The sequence below is a fragment of the Dipodomys merriami genome, unplaced genomic scaffold (genome assembly GCF_024711535.1).
Source record: "Dipodomys merriami isolate MVZ:Mamm:240054 unplaced genomic scaffold, mDipMer1.0.p SCAF_886, whole genome shotgun sequence".
NCBI classification, from domain to species: Eukaryota; Metazoa; Chordata; class Mammalia; order Rodentia; family Heteromyidae; genus Dipodomys; species Dipodomys merriami.
The window spans coordinates 264,045-280,779 of NW_027206497.1; the positions used below are offsets into that span (position 1 = coordinate 264,045).

The 16,735-nt window shown below is 47.5% G+C and overlaps 1 protein-coding gene across 3 annotated transcripts in view; it reads left to right on the plus strand.

Annotated features, from left to right (window-relative positions):
* Positions 1 to 16,735, plus strand: part of LOC138820447 (regulator of G-protein signaling 3-like) — a 98,579-nt gene that overhangs the window by 36,394 nt on the left and 45,450 nt on the right. For 2 of the 3 annotated variants that reach the window (XM_070012085.1, XM_070012086.1), the window contains 3 exons: positions 8,853 to 8,913; positions 10,208 to 10,298; positions 13,352 to 13,407. In XM_070012085.1, the coding sequence (XP_069868186.1) occupies positions 8,853 to 8,913; positions 10,208 to 10,298; positions 13,352 to 13,407 (208 nt within the window). Of the gene's footprint in view, positions 1 to 8,852; positions 8,914 to 10,207; positions 10,299 to 13,351; positions 13,408 to 16,243; positions 16,383 to 16,735 lie in introns of those variants that run through there. The other variant, XM_070012087.1, reaches the window with a different exon arrangement.

The following is a 16,735-nucleotide window of genomic DNA, read 5'->3' on the forward strand; positions in this document are numbered from 1 at the left end:
GGACAGGGAGGAGAGGGGAGAAGGGGAGCACGCTGCCGGCCGAGCTGTGCCAGGAGGGCGTTGTGGGGAAAGTGAGATTTTAAACCTGGGCAGAGGGACCAGAAGAGAAGATCAGGAGGTGTTCAGCATGGGAGAAGTCAAGGAGGCAGGAATATGTAGGAATATGTAGGATAGGCCCATGCTACCCATGAGGGGATGGTTTTAGGGGACAGAAGAATCCAAACAGGTTGATCCTGTGGGCTGGGTAGGATATAGGAGAAGAGATGAGGACAGTAATGACAGTACAGAGCAGGGAAGGAGTAATCGGGAGGCGAGTGAGAGCGAGAGGACTGGCTGCTAAAGAAAGAGGAGTGGGAGCAATTAACTGGGAGGCCCACTGTGAGCAGCAGGGGCGCAGTGAGCAGAGATAGCCTAAGGAAGCTGGATGAATTGGGAGGGGGCAGTAATTTGTCAAGCAATTACAGAGCTGAATGAGACTGAAAAGGAGCTTATATGAATAAAAGGCGTTCAACTCATCAGTGTAGACTTGGAAACTGTTGGATGCCTGTGTGTGTGTGTGTGTGTGTGTTAGAGCTAGAACCTTTTTGCAAGCTAGGGAAGCACTCTCCTGATGAACTATATCCCTAATCCCTGAATGCTTTTTAGAGTCCTAAATTTTATTAGCTAGTATACTTTTAAAAGTTCGGCCCCATTGAACCTTCAGAAGAAAGTATATTTATTTCGATTGAGCACCTGCTTTTCAGGTGTGATAGAGTGATATTCATAATAATGTAGACATTGTCCATTCATGTCGCTACCGCCTCGGCCGGTAATGACGACGCGACACCGGACTCTTCTCTCCGCGGTTTATTCAGGACCTTTTAGTAATCTTCTGACCCCAACCCCGGGGAGAATTCCCCACAGCCTTAAATACCCGCTGGGTAGCCAACCCTGATACGCCACGTGGGAACCGCCAATAGGTTCAGGTGCACAGAAGCAAGCCAGATTCTTTGCCTTAGCCATATCAGGAGTTGTTTACCACGAGAGCACTCGCCATCGGGAAGGCGGAGGGCGGAAGCCGGCGCCATCTTCCAGGTGCGGCCTCTCGCAGCTCTCTACACATTCATCCATCCATCCATCCATCCATTCATTCATCCATCCATCTATCCATCCATTCAACTGTGATTTTCTACCACCAACATTCTAGGTGCTGAGGACTCAGTGGGTCCTGTTTGGAGGGTTCCTGATAGAGACTTGAGAATATGGTTGAGAAAGAGCAAGCATTTGTGGGTCTGATCTTGAGTCAGAGCTTAACAATGTATTACTTAGATAAGGTTTTGGTTTTGTTTTTTTTTGTGTCAGGCCTAGGTGCTGTCCCTGAGCTTTTTTTTTTTTTCCCTCAAAGCTAGCGCTCTACCATTTGAGCCACAGCTCCACTTAAAGCCTTTTTTTGGAGTAGTTTATTAGAGATAAGAGTCTCACGGATTTTCTTGTCCTGCTGGCTTCAAACCTCGATCTTCAAATCTCAGTCTCATGAGTCACTAGGATTACAGGCATGAGGTGCCTGTTTGTTTTTTGTTTGTGAGATAAAGCCTCTCTTTATAGCCCAGGCTGGCCTAAAACTCTCAACCTACTGAATTATAGGCATGCACCACCATACTCAGCTCATGTATGCAGTTTTGTCCTAAGTTTCCTGAACATTAAACTTAAAGTAAAAAAGCTTAGTCTCTTGTTCCAAGTCACACAGGCAGTGAATAGTGGAACCCGAATGGAAGTCCAGGCAGTTGGATTCAGCCCTTTACTCTTGTGCCTTGTGCACCAGTGAAAGGGCAGAAGAGAACCCAATCAGAGCAGAGGGGGTATGAATAGAGGGGAGGAGTGAGGAGTTACTTGCAGTGGTTTTGGTTGGTTGTGGAGGTCAAGTGAAAAGCACATCAAGCGGCTCTGTAGTTATCTTTGGAGAAGGGTTTCCTCCTCAGGGCCAGTGGTTCACAGTCCTGTGTTCAAATCTCATGAGGGCCCTTGTGAGGAGTGCAGGCTCCAAGGTGCTGCATCAGATGAATGAACTCCAAATCTTTGTGGGCAGGGTGCAGGAACCTGCGTTTAAACAAGTTATTTGTCCACTGGGAGGCACTGGAGGGCATTGAGCAAGGCAATGATGATGTACAATCTACGTCTATGGTTGTGATAGGTCTTTGGGTGAGAGAGATGCTTTGGGATAGAGGAGAGTGGAATAGGGAACCAGGATCTATTTGGAAGATACTTCTCAATGCTGAATAGTACTTACTGGTCAGGCACTGCTGGCTCACACCTGTAATCCTAGCTACTCAGGAGGTTAAGTCCTTCAAGGATCACAGTTCAAAGCCAGCCTAGGCAGAAAAGTCCATGAGACTACATCTGTAAAATAACCAGCATAAAGCAGGCTAGAAGCTGGGCACAGGTGGCTCATGCCTGTTATCCTAGCTGCTCAAGAGGCTGAGATCTGAGGATTGAGGTTTGAAGCCAGTCTGGGCAAGAAAAGTCTGAGAGACTCTTATCTCCACTTAACCAGCAAAAAGCTGAAAATGGAGCTGTGGACCAAGTGGTAGAGCACTAGCTTTGGGCACAAAAGCTCATGGATCAAGCTCAGGCCTTCAGTTTAAGCCACAGGACTCTCCTTAAACCAAAAAATCAGGCTAGTGGCATGGCTCAAGTGGTACAGTGCCAGCAGAGCTAGCAAGCAAGTGAAGCAAGTATGAGAAGGAGGAGGCCCTGAGTTCAAATCTCAGTACTGCCCAAATAGTACTTACTGGTTATTTACTATGAGAGCAAGTTGAGAAGTTAAAGATAGTCTTGAGTAGCTGGTGGTAACACCTAAGCCAGACATAGTGTAGAGAGGAAGGTTAGTGGGTTTTGGATATAGTGACATGCAGGTACCAGGAGAGATGCCAGGTGAGAGTGTGTGTGGGGAAAGACAGAGAGGGAGATGGAGAGAAGGAGAGGAAGAGAGGAAGAGAGGAGAGAGGAAGGGAAAGAGACAAGGAGAGGGAGAGGGTAAGGGAGAGAGAAAAAAAAGAGATAAGGAAGGGGGGAAAGGAGAGGGAGGGAGAGAGAAAGAGATTGTTCTGTGCTTGTGAGACCAATATGGAGCCATGACCACAAAGAAGCAGGTGAGATTCTGGTCAGATGGGAGAGCATGAGTGGCAGACAGAGGGGTCAGGACCTGGCTTGGAAGAGCTGGGAAATGAAGCGGGGCGGGGGGGGGGAACCCTGATGGGGCAGTGGAGGTCTCTGCAGAGTCGGCTGGATGCCCAGCAAGCTGCTGGTGAAGACCATGCTGCCCAGGAGTCCTTCCCCGTGCAGGAGCAGAGTGAGCTGCTCGAGCTGCTGAAGGCATCTGTCATGCAGGTCACGTTTCTGGAAGGGAAAGTGAGGCCTGGGGAAAATGAGTCAGCCCCCAGGGAGGCGGCGTGACTAGGGCAGTGTCTCCACTTGTTGCCTATTTTGGGAAAGTGAGATTCCTTATTAAATAAAACATAGCCAGACTCGTGGTCACAGTCCCAGCCCAGAACTCCAGCGGGACAGGGCAGGCTCAGACGGGCCAGAGCTGTCAGCATGAGGGGCGGCCCAGCCTCCCTCCAGGCTCCTCAGTGGGTTCTCCTTCTTGGACTCACTTGAGCAAGAAGGTCAGATGGAGATGGACAGAGAGGACTCACAGGGAACTTGAGCAATGCTGAACACTCCCAAATCAAATTGTGTTCTCGGAAAGACAGACGTTGAACTTAGCAACATGAAAGACAATTGCAGAAGAAAGGAAGCAAGCATTCACTAGCTCATCTCTGCGCCAAGCACTTTCTATATCCTGCTTCATTTAATCCTCAGAACTACCCTGAGGGATGTGAGTTGTTGTTGTTCCTCTAAAGGACTGGCTCAGCGTGATAAAAAGTGTGCACCTAAGCACTACTATGTGTGGACACCAAGCACAGACTATGCACTTGCTCATCCTCACAACACCATTGGAAGGGTGTATCACCGTTGCTCTTTCACAGGTGAGGAAACAGACACAGAAAGGTTATGTAATTTTCCCAAAGTAGCACAGCTGGGATGCAGAGAAAGCAAGCTGCAAATGCAGGCAGTCTAGCAGCAAGGCTGTGTACTTGCAAACACATCACAGTGTGTTCTCAGGCCGCACACAGGCTATAAATGACTTGGAAGCTATGCTCTTTCTGTGTCAGTAGCTTGCTTTCCAGGTCCTAGGCTGCATTTTTGAGCTTACATAGGGCAGTTTTAGTCAAATGTATGGTGAGTGTGTGCTGGTTCTGGGGCTTGAACTCAGCAGGGTTTAGGCACTGACCCTGAGCTTCTTTTGCTCAATGATAGTGCTCAACCACAGCTCCATTTCTGGCCTTTTTTTTTTTTTGTAGTTTATTGGAGATAAGAGTCTCATGGAATTTTTCTGTCCTGGATGTCTTCTAGCCTAAGATCTTAGCTTCCTGAGTAGCTAGGATTACAGGCATGAGCCACTGATACCTGACTTGTGGTGTACATTTTGAAACTGGTAGGAGATAAGAGAGAATCCTCAGATCCTTCAGTGATGGCCATAAAATCACAGGAGAGAGATAAGAGGATGTGCAGAAAGTTCTGGTGGAGGGTGGTATGATATCAGCGTGACCTGGCGATGGCCGCAGGGCGGAGGAGAACCCAGACTCGGAGCCATAGATCCAGCTTTACTCTGATGGCTCTGGGGCCAGGGGCCAGACTCTTCCCAGCTCCAGGCCTTGGTTTCTCTGTCTACAAAATTCAGTGCCCTGTAAGGTTTATTTCAGCTTCAAGGTTCTGTGGGTCTTTTAAAATGATAGATATTTTCATATGATGAATTTTAAAAATTATATATATTTTAAAGTGTATGTAGACGTAGAAAGTATCATAGAAGACTATATGTATGCAGAGCCCTTGTTCGATCAGTTATCAATATATGGCCAATCTCCCTGTGTCCCCACCCACCATCAGTAGATTATTTGAGAGCAAATCCCAGACATCTCCTTATCTCATATCTCACCTCTCTCTCTCTGCATATGTGTGTGTGTGTGTATAAAAGTATATATGTATGTATGTATGAATGGCTTCTAAAGAAACCACAACAGTATCATCACACTCAGAAAGCAATAGAAACCCCTTAATAGCTTTGAATATGTAACTAAGCTATCTGGAGGTTCCGTTCAATGATATGCTGAAAGGCAAACTGAAGTTTCTAGTACTAATTATAACATCTGCTAGAATTTGTGACTGGCCAGATGTGGTAGTTCATGCCTGTAATCCCAGCTAACTAAGGAGATAGAGGTAGAAGACTTATGGTCTACCAGCCTGGGTGAAATCACAAGACCCTATCCAAAAAGCAAAGCAATGACTGGAGGCATGGCTTAAATGGTAGAGAGCACTTGTTTAGCAAGCATGAAGCTTTGAGTTCAATCCCTAGTACTATGGCGGTGGGGCAGGGGAGAACTTGTAGCCAGAAAACAATCTTGTAGGAATTATAGTGACATATACCAAATTAAAAATGTGTATTATGTAGATATGCACATATATAAAATAATGCATAATCTATAATATAATGTACAATCTATTATACAATACATAATCTACATTTACAGAGGGTCTGCTATGTGCTGAGTCCTGTTCTGAGTTCCGTAGGCATGTTAGGAACGGACAGTGGCTTTGTGTCAGAAAGCTCATGACAGATACAGAGTCTAAGGGGAAAAAAATAAATGGAAAAATAGATACTCAAAATTAAGCCATCAAATTAAAATTTAATTGAGATTAGACACACACAGTGTTTGTCCAAAATGATCTTCTTCTCATTCTTTCTGGCTCAGCTTCTGGGGCTTCCTGCAGGCATCTCTATCCTAAATGACCTCTTGCCTCCTGAGCCTTTGGAATTTGTTGCCTGTGTTCATCTGTCAATCTCACCCTTTTTTGGTGGCAGGTCCTGTATTGATGACTTGAACCGCTATTTAAATTCCTGCCTGTTTGTCTTGTTTCCTTAACACTGCAAGCTCCTTGCCCAAAGCTGCCAGCCATGGGCTTGATGAATTCCCTCATTTGTCAAGCCTTCGCTAAGCACACCAAGCCTGAAGCTTAGGCCTTGGCAGTCAGCAGTGATTGAGGCGTGGTTTCAGAGACTCAGCACTTAGGGAAATCGCAGGCCCCTCCAGTTGATAAACTGGAGGGTCGATTGCCATATGCTCTATGTCCGGGCTGCTTGCAAAAGCGGTCTTCTTCCTCCATAGGGTCCTCAGAAGCAGCCTTCAGAAGGAGCTAATTGCAGAACACTCAGAGAGAGGGTCCTGCTTGTGGACATTAATTGTGACAATTTACTCTGCCTGAATGATCATGAAATCATTGGAGGCCCCTTAGCAGGAAGCAAAGCTCAAGGGATGCTATTAACCATTTAGCACTCTGTAACAACAGCACCAGGGAATAAAAACTCCACTTACTGAAGAGTGGGGAGAGGCAGCATTTATTACAGCTTAATGCACTAGCCTGAGGATATAAAAACTTGCCACAGCCAGCACAAGAGCAGAGCCTATAGCATCTAGACACCATCCAAAAGGCCTCCTGAATGTGCTGACAAACAGGACATTGCAGGAGGACCTTGGCAAACTCTCCAGAAGTCCTGGCCCCAGTGGCCCTTCTAGGAGTGTCTGTTGCTTGTGTGCTGGCTGCAGCTGCTGCCGCAGCTGCCACCCACTAGGGATGCTTTCTCCTTTTCCCAAGAGGGAAGAATGCTTCTTTAGGGCAACGGGGCTAGGGAAGGTGGCTGAGGAGATGCTGCTTTGTTGAGGTGACTGTATTGGTTCTTGTGCAGTAGGTGTTAATATGGCCTTGTGTGATGGGAGGGGGCTAGGCAGAGGGGGAGCAGATGGAGGCACAGCTGGAAGGCAGCTGGTGAGAAACAGCAGATGGATACAGAGGCCTCTGCCTCATGGCCGTGGTTAAGAGCATGGACTGATAGGGAGGTGGTGGTTCTCTATTGAGGACCAGCCCTTTAGCATCCTTCATCCCTGCCCCTGACTCAGCCATCTGGGAAAGCTAGTTATGTCTTCCTTGGGATTGTCAGGTGGTAAGTTGCCAACCTTTCTGGAAAATCCAAACAATAGAGACCTTCTAGATCCCTGGTCGCTGCCTGGGGCAGGCGTGGGTGAGGGGCCTGCAGGATCTCTGGAGAACTTTCTCCAGACTCCTTCTTGGACTAACTGAGTTGGGATCCCCAGGTTCAAGCCTTGGAGTCCAGATGTCAGGCAGGCTCTTTAGTGATGGCTGACCAGAGCTGCTTGGGGCCCTGCAACCATAGAACAAGCGACCCCCTGGGCAGTGGTGGGGAGCACACCTGAGGGCATTTACTACCTAACTAGGCAATTATTCCAGTGTGGGCATTGATGTTTGTTTCACAGGACAGAGCAAACCCCTTGCCTATGGGAGCTTTTCTGATGTCAAATTCAACTAAATATCTATGATGTCTCTTCATTAGTAGTTACTAAACCTGTGTATCAAGGAGAGTGACCTGGGAGAAGCAGTAAGAGAGAGAACAGGGGAAATAAAAAAAAAAAGCAAATTCTAAAATAACTCACAAAGAATTCTAATGTGAAGATAAAGCAGGGTGTGGTGCAATAGAAGTACTTAAAGAAACATTTCTATTGCTTTTTTTTTTTATTAAAAAAGTTGTGCTTATTTCTTTCAAAACTGCAAAGACAGTGTAAAATCAAAGGAAAGAAAAACCCTTAATGATCCCCCCTGTGTGCGTGCATGTAAAACTCTTCCTTATTAATTACAGTCTTATAAACTTTCTTCAGCATGGCAAGTTTTTTGCATGCTATTACTATTAATCGCTGTCATCATTATTACAAGCTGTCAGGTGTTAATCAGTCCTGGATTGGTGGTGATTCTTCAGGAATTTTGGATTCCTGTTAATAAAGGCCAAGCTCGAATTCTATTTCTTGCCACAGTCTGACATTCTGTGAGTCTGAGCTTGGTTCACGCCTGTCTCCCCTGCCTGCAGCCAGGTCAGATGGGTCATGGAGACTTTTGTGTGTCAGGGTGTGCTTGGAACTTTGCCAATAAGCCATCTAAGAACTGCCTGGGCCCTTTCTGGACCAGAAACAGAGCTTCTTGAACCATGGTCCTCTCCCTTCCCTCTTGCTTGAGCATCCTCAGCTCAGGTAGGGGCTGAGATTCCCTGTGAGGACCAACTCTCCCATTCTCCCAGCACCGAGACAGTGAAAAATGCCATAAGGTGGTTTTGAGTTTCTCTCTGTGTGTGTGTGTGTGTGTGTGTATGTGTGTGTGTGTGTGTGTGTGTGTGTGTGTGTGTGTGTTTGTGTCTGTGTCTGTGTCTGTGTCTGTGTGTCTGTGGCAGTACTGGGGCTTTAACTCAGGGCCTTGTACTCTCACTTGGCTTTTTCACTCAAGACTAGTATTCTACATCTTGAGCCACACTCCCACTCCCAGCCTTTTAGGTGGTTAATTGGAGATCAGAGTCTCAAAGCTTTGAACTGAGACCCTAAGATCTCATCCTCCTGAGTAGCAAGGATTATAGATGTAAGCTACCAGTGCCTGGCTAGTTCTAAGTTTTTGTGGTGGTAGAGAGAGTACTGTACCAAGGCCTAGAAAGCTCAGGTTTCCTCCAGACCAGACTACTGGCTAGTCTTGTGACCTTGGAAGGGATCTAGCTTTAAGACTGTTTCCTCTGTAAACGCGCGAGGACTCCTCAGTGTCCGCCTTGAAAAGGGAGGACAAGTGAGCCGATGTGGTGGAAGTGCTCTAAGCCACGTGGGACACTTTATGGCAGAATCACTGGATTGGCCAGGCATGGTACTGACTTTGTATTCTTCCCCCAGGCAACGTGCACTCATTGGCTGTATGAGCTTTGGGGTGAAGTCTCTCCTGACTCCAGACAAGGTGGGTCCGTGGGAATCTTCTGGAGTGCCATTTCCCCCAGGCCTGGGCTGCTGTTGGCAGGCCTCCCCTGAAAATCCTTGAATGGAATTCCTATCTGTGACACGGTACCCCACCAAAGCTTGGTCTCCCACCAAGATTTGTTGGCTGAGGGTTTAGGTCGCCTTCAACAGACAGCCCCAAGGCCTCCCAGGAGGTACTGAGTTGTAATATCTGTTGTTAAGGATGTTGAAAAGTCCGTGTGTGTGTGTGTGTGTGTGTGTGTGTGTGTGTGTGTGTGTACATGCGTGTGCACGCACACATACATGTGAGCACAGAGCTCCTGACCTCCCCTGGATGAAGGTCCAGGTATGGGAGGCCAAGGGAACAGCATTGTCCTCAGGCTAGGGGAGGACTTAGAATCTGGAGAGCCTCCCACATGCTCTCCAGCCCTTTTTTACGTCTATTCAGTCTTGTACCCCAACTGGAAGATGGGAGCAAGGGAGCTATGCATGCCATTTGAGCATCCTTAGAAATGCCCTGGTAGCCTTTTGCATGGCTCTGCTATGGTGAAGTGCGGGAAGAGGGGAAGGATGGCTGTGTATCTGTCCTCATGATCTCTTCACTGTGGCCTCTGCTTCATTCCCCTGGGAAAAGGGCCTCAGGATGCCTGCATTTTGGCCTTTCCATCATTAATTTTTTTCTTTTAGTGTTGGTGCCAGGGCTTGAACTAGGAGCCTTGTGCTCTGTTTGCTTGCTCATGGCTGATGCTCTACCATTTGAGCCACATTGCTAGTCCAGCATCTTGCTGGAGTCTCTTCAACTTTTCTGCCCAGACTGGCTTTAAACCATGATCCCCAGACGTCAGCCTCCTGAGTAGCTGGGATTTCAGGCATGAACAACCAGGGCCCAGTTTCCATCGGTCTTTCACCCATTTCCCCTTTGTTGTAAACAAACAAACATTTATTGAGCTCTTACTGTGTGTACCAGGCTCATTGTCAGGCATGTCCAAGAGCTGGTATACAATCTGCTGTGGGAAAGAGCAGGCAGGCAAGTCTCAGTGAGCCTCTTGGATGAGAGACTGTGGAGATTTGGTGGCGGAAATGACCTCTGCCTGGAGGTCAAGAAGGTGTCTAAAGGGGCAGTCACAGCAGCCTTGGAGAGGCAAGGGAGGGCTGCTCTGTGTCTTTGGGTGCACTACTTACTACTTGTGTGTGAGTGTGTGAGTGTGTGTGTGTGGGGGGGATGTTGGTGGATGCCTTCTTGTGCCCTTTCCTCTGCCTCCTTTGTCTGAATGCATCAATTCTTCTCATGACAGGAGATCAATGGCTGGTACTACTTGCTGGGGGAGGACCTGGGCCGGACCAAGCATCTGAAGGTGGCCAGACGGCGGCTCCGGCCAGTAAGAGGTGTGTGAGCACCTTTTCAGAGCCCACCTTCGCTGCCCCCCTCCCCTTCCTATGTGGTAGTGTTGGTCCCTGTTCTGTAGTGCTTGCCTCCCAGGTCCTGTGAGGCTACTGGGCCTAGGGACTGTTCATAAGTACCTGTTAGCATGCAAGCTGCAGGCTACACTTAGCCATGACATTCTATCTGATTGACTTTTCCTTGGAGAGGACATGGACCTGACCCTGCATGTATAGCCCACCACCCTCAGGGAGCCCTTCTGGACTGCTTTGGGGACACTGGACTGTCCACCTCTGCGGGCAGGGAGTTTAAGCCCTTCCAAGAGCCCTAAAGCTCAGGACTTGGATTTCATTCCCACCCCTACCCTCCGTACCATTTATTTCTGTGTGTGCTGGTATTGGGTCTTGAACTCAGGGCCTGGATGCTATCTCTTCTTTTTCTACTCAAGGCTGATGCTCAGTCATTTGAACCATACCTCCATTTCTGGCTTTTCTCTTGTTAACCAGAAATAAGTGTCTCATAGACTTTCCTGTCCATGCTGGCTTTGAACTGTAATCCTAAGATCTCAGCTTCCTGAATAACTACTATTATGGGCATGAACCCCTGGGACCTGTCTTCAGTCCCTTTCAGTTCTACCCTCCCTATACATAGTCCAGCTTTAGCTTCTAATTGCCTTCCTGGCCCAAGCCTTGGGCATCACTGTATCTTGGAGGTTAGGAGTGGCCCAGGTAGCCATATGACCCATCACCAAGCCTTGTCCATGGGTTAGCTGTACTTGGTTTTCACATGACAATAGAAACTAGTTTTCCTTCCTTCCTTCCTTCCTTTCTTCCTTCCTTCCTTCCTTCCTTCCTTCCTTCTGTCCTCCCTCCCTTCCTTCCTTCTGTCCTCCCTCCCTCCCTCCCTTCCTTCCTTCCTTCCTCCCTCCCTCCCTTCCTTCCTTCCTTCTGTCCTCCCTTCCTTCCTTCCTTCCTTCTGTCCTCCCTCCCTTCCTTCCTTCCTTCTGTCCTCCCTTCCTTCCTTCCTTCCTTCTGTCCTCCCTTCCTTCCTTCCTTCCTTCTGTCCTCCCTTCCTTCCTTCCTTCTGTCCTCCCTTCCTTCCTTCCTTCCTTCCTTTTTCTGTTGGTGGTAGGACTTGAACACTGTCCCTGAGCTCTTTCACTCAAGGCTAGCGCTCTACAACTTTAAGCTACAACTCCACTTCCAGTTTTCTGGTGGTTAGTGGGAGATAAGAGTCTCATGGACGTCCTTGCCCAGGTTGGCTTTGAACTTCAATCCTCAGATCTCAGTCTCCTAAGTAGCCAGGATTATAGATGTGACCACCAGTGCCCAGTCACTCTCTGCTTTAAACATTACTCTTAACCTCTTAAGCCTTCAGTTTAGGTATAATCTTAGTTTATACCTAAATCAAATATTGTGAAATGTGGAGAAGCAAAGAATGCATTTATCCAGTTAATGTACTGGCTCTTTGGAGAGGGTTCTGAATAATCAAACATGCTGTGTTATTTTTCTAAGGAATGTGATTCTTGAGCAGGATATGGGAAAAGGAGAGGAGAGACCACTGATTTGTTGTAGTGTTGTTCCCATTTTTGAGTTTATAAGTGAGATAGATCCCTGTAACTTTCCTACTTCCATCCTCATGTAAGATCTTAGTGATCTACTTTATCTTCAAATTTGAAAATAAACAATGAGCACTGCGTGTATGTGTGTGTGCATGTGTACACATGCCACATGTGTGTCTGTGCCAGTATTGGAACTTATACTTAGGATATAAGTACTGTCTCTGTTTTCCTTTGAAAGTTGATGCTCTACTGTTTGAGCCACAGTTCTATTTCTGTCATTTTGATGACTAAGTAAAGCGTTTCATAGACTTTTTTACTGGCTGGCTTTGAACCTGATCCTCAGATCTCAGCCTCCCATTTATCTAGGATTACAGCATGAACCACTGGTGCCAGGCTCCAATAAGTACTTTTATTTTATTGTTGACTTGTATAATGGAGACAAAATGAGGTTACATGTTTTTTTGCTGTTGTTTATGTTTATCTCTAATCTACTTGGAAATATCTTTAATGATTATTTGTTTTCAAACAGCTAAAAAATTTTCTGATCACTACCTATTAAATATTTCTTTTCAATGCCACAATTTTACAAAGAATTTTAAAGAAATAGGTTACTGATAAGTGTGCTTAGAATTTAGTATTTTTAAGGATGTAGTGAAGGAAATAAGTTTGTATCTTAGAATTTAATATCAACATCTAGTGAATTAACCCAAAAGTCGATGATCATGTAAAGTCATTTGGAAAAGACAAGCTTTGTCTCAGACCAGCCAAGTATGATCTTCTTTAATGGGTTAACTATATCTATATAAAATTCTTACTTATAGGGGGCTTTTTTTTTTCAGTCTTAGAGGGTTGTAAGAACAGGGTTATCAAAGCAAACAAAATAACTATTCATCAGGCATTCATAGACATGGAAAATTGGTCATTAAATTGAACAAATTTCTGTTCCTAACACCTGGCTCTTTCTTTCTTTTGCCAGTCCTGGGGTTTGAACTCAGGACCTGAGTGTTATCCCTGGGCTTTATTTGCTTAAGGCTAGCACTCTACCACTTGAGTTACAGCTCTACTCCCAGCTTTTTAGGAAGTTAATTAGAGATAAGAATCTTATAGCCGGGCGCTGGTGGCTCACACCTGTAATCCTAGCTACTGAGGAGGCTGAGATCTGAGATCGCGGTTCAAAGCCAGCCTGGGCAGGAAAGTCCGTGAGACTCTTATCTCCAGTAAGCCACTAGAAAACCAGAAGTGGCGCTGTGGCTCAAGCAGTAGAGCACTCGCCTTGAGCTGAAGAGCACAAGGACAGCGTCCAAGCCCAGAGTTCAAGCCCCACGACCAACCGGAAAAAAAAAAAAAAAAAAAAAGAATCTTATGGACTTTCCTGCCTGGACTGGCTTCGAACTATGATCCTTAGGGCTCAGCCTCCTGAGTAGCTAGGATTACAGTTGTGAGCCACCCATACCTGGCTAACAGAAATTTTTCTGACTGTGCTCTGTCACTTTGTAGATGCACTGCTACAAATGCCAGGAAGTGAAGACACAGAGAATGGGGAGAAACTCCAGGTAGGTTGGGGATAAACTTGTCCGGGGCTGGTAGGTAGCACCTGAGGCTCACTCCAGGGTTCTGATCTGTGTGTTGCCCTTGGTGTTTGAACTTCTGCATTCTGACGGGAGCATTTTTGACTTTGCTAAGAGATTTCATAGTGAAAGAGAAGCTTTTCTTGGGTTGTAGATGGAGTGTGGAGAGAGCCAGAAAATGGAGGCAACTAGATCTTACTGACTTTTGGCCTCTAGATGCTTCATCCTCTCCTTCCCTTAGGTCTGAAGGCCACTATTCCTCATGGTGCCATGGCTGAGTCAGCCTCTCAGGTTAGGCCTGCTGAGGTCAGGGAAAGGCTGAATCTGAGCCTGGTCGATGCTCCTCCACAAGGGCTTTAAATCTGGACAGAAACTTCCTATGGGGGGAAGATTTCATTGCAGAGCAGATGATCCATGATCTTCTCTAACAATTTAGAGAAGGAAATATCAACTCCTAGCTATTGATTAGCCTCTGAAGTGCTATTTTGACCTCATCCCGGCTGCTACCCCAGTGGTGGTTGTCACTGCTCCATTTTACAGATGAGGGGATGCATGGGGTCAGAGGCATTAGGTCACTGTTTGTAATCACAGAGCCAATAAGAGGTAGTGGCCTGGAATGAGGTAGATGTAGCCATCTCCTGAGAACACTGTGCCATGCTGTCTCCTGTGTATGGTCCGGCTGGGAAGATACTATATCCCCGTATTTCATGACATCTTACCTATAAGGGTATTGCAGTCAAGAAAATGTATTCAACCAGGTGCCAGGGGTTGATGTTTGTAATCCTAGCTACTCAGGAAGCTGAGATCTGAGAATCGTGGTTCAAATCCAGCCTGGGCAGGAAAGTCCGTGAAACTCTTATCTCCAATTAACCACCAGAAAACCGGAAGTGCCACTGTGGCGCAAATGGTAGAGCACTTGCCTTGAGCTGAAGAGCTCAGGGACAGCACCCAGACCCAGAGTTCAAGCCCCATGACTGACTAAAAAAGAAAAAGAAAAAGAAAAAGAAAAGAAAATGTATTTATCTCATTGGCTCCATTTAAGTGCTCCCCTGTTATTCACAAAGCATTCACACCTGTGTGGACTCATCTGGCATTGGGTACTGGACAGAGTTGTGAGTCTGTCCAAGGTCTGGCTCATGTGAAGTGTCCAGTCCAGAGCTGTTCTGTCTAGTGCAGTAGCTGCTTGCTGCCTGTAGCTATTGAACACTCCATTGTAGCTGGCTCGAGGAACCCAGGAACTGAATGTCAGCTTTTTATTTCATTGTAACTAATTTTAATTTTCACCTGTCTAGTCAGTTGCCATTGTATTGGACAACATAGTATTAGAGCAACTTGCTTCAATGGAGGTTGAAAAGCTTCAGAGAGGCACAAAGAAGCTCTTCCTCCTTTTCTCTGTGTGTGCTGAGCACAGAAATGACAGTGAGCTGGGAGTTTCATGGTGAGGTGTGGGAGTCACATGGACATGGCAGGGCTCTCGTGGCCTTGGGAACATCCTACTTCATGTATGGTTCTGCACACAGCCCCAGTTCCCAGAGGGCAGGATTAGGCTGGGCACTGGTGGTTTATACCTGTAATCCTAGCTCCTCAAGAGGCTGAGATCTGGGGATCTGAAGTGAGAATGGGCAGGAATGTCTGTGAGATTTTTATCTCCAATTAACTAGTAAAAAGCCAGAAGTGGCCAGATTCTGGTGGCTCATGCCTGTAATCCTAGATACTCAGGAGACTGAGATCTGAGGATCACAGTTTGAAGCCAGCCCAGGAAGGAAAGTCCGTGAGACTCTTACCTTCTTCCCAGAAAACCAAAAGTGGAGCTGTGGCTCAAAGTGGTAGAACACTAGCCTTAAGCAAAAGAGCTCAGGGACAGTGCCCAGGCCCTGAGTTCAAGCTCCACAACTGACCCCCCCCCCCCCGGCTTAAAAAAAAAAAAGCCAAAAGTGGAGCTGTGATTCAAGTGGCAGAGCATTACCCTCGAGCAAAAAAAAGTTAAGGGACACCACCATCAGTAATGCCATAACAAACAAACCCCCTGAGTTACTTGCCCACAGTCACACTGCAACCAAACCAGGGGACAGCCTCTGTCATAAGGACATGAGTGGGTGGCTGGGATTTTCAAGGGCTTCCTAGGTAGGCAAGGAGTCTGGGCTCTCACCCTGTGCTATTTGAAGGATGCAATCCTAGGGCTGCAAGGCAGGAAACAGGGCCTGGAGAATGTCCTAGCATCTGACCTTAACCTCTGTAGGCCTTGGTGTTTCATTGGCAAGATGAGGATGCTAGATCCCCTTCCACATTGACTTCATGGTCCACAAGCCATCAGACCTTTCCTGCAGCCCCCTTGCAAGGAAGTGAGTGGCACGGGGGTCTCAGCCTCCAAGTGTTTTGTGTTCCTGGCTTAAGATGGGGTGTGTGTAGGCATAGCCGGATCTCCAGGCTGTGTTCCCCTCCCCCCCCTTCTCGGATTTGTACTTAGGGACCCTGGGACATGCAGGGGAGGCGGTGCCATTGCGGAGCAGGGCGTGTTTTCTGCCTGGGTTCCTCTCCAGCAGGCAGTGTGGGGTGTTTGTGAGAACACTGGGCTCACAAAGTGGCCCATGGCGGAGAATGCAGCCAGAACAAAGGCGCCCTCTCCCCGCCAGGCCTGGGGAATACTAACTAGTTGACAGGAATTTTAATATAAAACTCTCCCTCTTCCTTGTCATTCTGAGGTTTCAGGAAGCCTTCGGGCTTATCTGCAGAGGCACACAGTGCAGACAGGGCTTGGGGAGGTGAGAGGTGATTTCCTGCCATTCTTCTGCGGGGCGGGCTTCCCAGGGCGGTCATGCCAGGCTGACGGCGCAGTGTGGGCTCCCGCTGCTGGGGGGGAGAGCTGGGGTTTTCATGGGGCGGCAGCCCAGGCAAGACCTGCAGCCATGAACCGCTTCAATGGGCTCTGCAAGGTGTGCTCCGAGCGCCGCTACCGCCAGGTGGGTGTATGGCCCCCTTGGGGGGGGACCTATGGGGTGTTGAGGATGGGGGGGGCTTGCCCCAGCAAGGTCGCTCTCTCTTTCTCTCTACAAGACCCTTTATGCCTCCTCCAGCTGTCTGTAAGCACATTTCTGTAGAGGCACGGGCTGGGCCCAAGGTGTAGACTGTTACCTGCTACCTTGTGTTAGGGCAGCTCAGGCTGCCTCTTTGATGATCCAGCTAATTTTCTGCTATTTTTCTCTGGGGAGGGAGTGTCCATGTAAAAAGGCATCTCGGGTCTGGGACTGCAGATGGCTTGGTGGCTAAGCAGCTGAGTGTTTCCGCCAACTTTCCCAACTTCTGATGGGACAGC